This window comes from Gavialis gangeticus, unplaced genomic scaffold, assembly GCF_001723915.1.
Source record: "Gavialis gangeticus isolate Ggan-Ray unplaced genomic scaffold, GavGan_comp1, whole genome shotgun sequence".
Classification (NCBI taxonomy): domain Eukaryota; kingdom Metazoa; phylum Chordata; order Crocodylia; family Gavialidae; genus Gavialis; species Gavialis gangeticus.
The window spans coordinates 748,386-751,407 of record NW_017729032.1 but is presented as its reverse complement, the minus strand read 5'-3'; the positions used below and the strand labels follow the sequence as shown (position 1 = coordinate 751,407).

At 45.9% G+C, this 3,022-nt stretch overlaps 1 protein-coding gene across 2 annotated transcripts in view; it reads left to right on the top strand.

Annotated features, from left to right (window-relative positions):
• Nucleotides 1-3,022, top strand: part of NUP98 (nucleoporin 98) — a 135,079-nt gene that overhangs the window by 109,114 nt on the left and 22,943 nt on the right. For both annotated transcript variants that reach the window (XM_019524439.1, XM_019524437.1), the window contains exons 21-23: nucleotides 41-160; nucleotides 769-925; nucleotides 1,392-1,815. In XM_019524439.1, the coding sequence (XP_019379984.1) occupies nucleotides 41-160; nucleotides 769-925; nucleotides 1,392-1,815 (701 nt within the window). The remainder of the gene's footprint in view (nucleotides 1-40; nucleotides 161-768; nucleotides 926-1,391; nucleotides 1,816-3,022) is intronic.

Genomic DNA, 3,022 nt, shown 5'->3' with positions numbered 1-3,022 from the left:
GCTGGGGAGGGTGGTTGAACTGGACAGTGATATGACAGACATCACCCAGGAACCTGCCCAAGACTCCATGCTGGAAGATTCTATGACAGAAGATCAGGAACCTGTGCCTGCATCAACACACATTGCATCCTCACTGGGCATAAACCCCCACGTGTTACAGGTGAATTCCTTGGTCTGGCCATGTAGGTGGGAGGACCTGTGCTCACTCTCTGTTTAGCTTCTGCCAAATTTCTCAACCTACTTCCAGAATTGAGCATATGTATAGACCAACATGCTTAGTGCATCAAGAAACCAGGAGTGCCTCAGACTATATTAATTAATTCCAGGAAGGGTGAACATTACATATGGTCACTAAAGCATTTTGTTGGGAGGCAGTAAATGCCATGTTTCCTGTTTAAACCAGGAAAAAATAGTACTGTGACCGAATGAACTGGTATCCAGTCGGGGATGGGGGGGGTTAGTACCCTGCTTTGTGGAAAGCTGCAAGACCTCAGCTTCTCTTGGGTGAATGAACACAATACAAAATAGGGTCTTAGTACTTGGTAAAAGGAAAGCCTGGTGCTGCATTCTTACTAGCTAGGGTACGACCATTCTGATTCCGCAGATACCTTGCTGATTGTTTTTTAGTTATCTTTACACTATGCACCCATAGCATCATGAAATGAGGAGTTATCCACATGTAACCCTTACAGGGTGTTTTGGTCGAGGGGAGGGGGAGTGTTTCTAGTTAGATCTAGTAGCTGCCGCTAATAAAGTATTACATTTTAGATCATGAAAGCTTCTTTGCTGGCTGATGAAGAGGATTTAGACTTGATCCTAGATCGTCATTTTGGCAAACAGTCTACGAAAATGGATACTTCTCAAGAAATCTGCTCGCCCAGACTTCCAATTTCAGCATTGCAAGGACAGAAGAAACGCTCTTCAGGTACCCCAAGGCCCTATGCGTACATGCATCACAGGATCTTGAGTGGGGGTATACTCTAAATGGCTTTTCCCCAATTAACATCAAGGTTTTATTGGGCAGCTTGTCTCTTGCAGTACTGTGGACTTCTGCATGCTAGTTCTGAGCATTGCTTGCCCAGAAGTCTCTTACAATAGCTAAAGACTTCTAAGTGTCTAGCCCTGGGGATATGCACTTGTCTAGCAATGAGTTAGCATCTGTCTTTATTGAGGGACTTGCAAGTCCTTGTTGTCATGGTATCAAATGCTGAGTTCTGGTCATCTTGCTACTGTCAAGCTTTGCTGTTGCATCTCGGTGCAGTCAGCCGTGTGAAAACTGATATACTGAACTGCAAACGCTGCGTTGAACGGTTCTGAAATTTCTGCAAACAATCTCCTATCTGCTGTGTTTCATTAGTTTAATCCTTTGGGTTTCTTTCCCCCCCTCTCAGTTGGTGGATTGCTGCAATCAAAATTTGCCAGCGTCTCTCTCCTTCCAAGTGCCTCTTTACAAGATTCTCATGGACCAAGAACTTCCTCTTTTGGCAAACCCCCTCCTCCAGCACCTTGGTCTGTGTTTTCCCCACTTGCCTCTGTGTTCACAGTCCCTGCTGCAGCCCCAGAGCCACAGGTGAAGACAGTGGGTGCCCGCAGGCAGCAGGGGCTGGTACCTCTGGAGAAATCCATTACCTATGGAAAAGGAAAACTCTTGATAGACATGGCACTCTTCATGGGACGCTCGTTTCGGGTTGGCTGGGGACCCAGTTGGACTCTTATCAATTGTGGAGACCAAGTGAGTGGGTCCAGTGAAGCAAACCATCTTCGCAACACATCTATGGAATACGGGTTCTTGCCAGCTCCTGTCCCTCCCAAATCGTGAGTGGTGGCTTTATATAAAGTTTTCCCTTGCAGACAGGTTAAAGTAGAGGCATATATCCTCACCTTTTTTAAAGAGAATCTTGTCAAATAAGGGACTGTATTTGTCTGTTCTTGCCAATCTCGCTTCTCTGTTGCATGCCAAGGGTACAGGTTGATGCTTACAAGGGGGAACACCGAGATGGCTCCAGTTCCTTTTAAACTATCAGATAATTTTGTGCAGAGTGCACATTAGTCTTGCCACAGAATACATGGGGACTTGATTTTGCTTTCTTGACCTATACCTATGTATGTAGATGTGTGTTTTTCTAGTTGCTGGATACTCTCCACTCCATAGTTTTGAATAGTTGTTTCAGGTGAGAGATTAACAGCTGAATTCAATAAAAGAGCAAGTTGCCTGTGCCCAAAGTACACTCAGCTGCTGCCTAGCCCTGGAACCAACTAAGTCCAGTGCCTTGCATGACTTGCAGGGTCCATAGGTATCTAAAATACTGTTTCTGCACATACCCAAGGCTAGAGCATCTGAGCACATCTGCTTATGCAGGCATGTGATTCAGAAACTTGATGCTCCTCTATGTGAATCTAAGTCCCCTGAAGAGCCTGATCCATTAGACATTCTTCTAGTGGGCCTAACACTCTGACAAGCTTGAGTCGCACACTGAGCACAGTTATGCCCATTTCCTTTTAAAACACAGGCAGTGATGCTTGCCTTGTATACGCTAGTGTAGTGGTTAGAGCTATTGACCAGGAATGGACACCAAGGGTACCTTCCTTGATCATCCTGAGAGATTGAAACTCAAGTCTCAGGATAGAACTTTAACCACTGGATTATAGTCTGATATAGGAAGGGACACTTTCCACCCCTTCTGTTGAAACTATGTAATAAGAAAAAGAGAATGAGGCAGCCTGACTTAACCAACCAAAGTTGGAGCACTTGCCGGGAAAGGGGTTGCTTGAAGTTCTCGTCCCTGCTTCTGGGACTGTCTTAGCCACTAAGTTGTTTCGTTTTGGGGTTTGTTGTTTTTTGGGGGACGGGGAGGGGTTGGGTGTTTTTAAAGCAGGCATGACAGCCTATCAGCAAGGTACAGATGAGTAGGGAAGGTAACGTAGGTCTCCATTTCCTGGAGTAGCACAGGACCGTGGTATCTGGCCTGCCAGGCTGCCTTGGGGGTTAGAAGTTTGGCAGCAGGGCAAGTGGTAGCGGTGT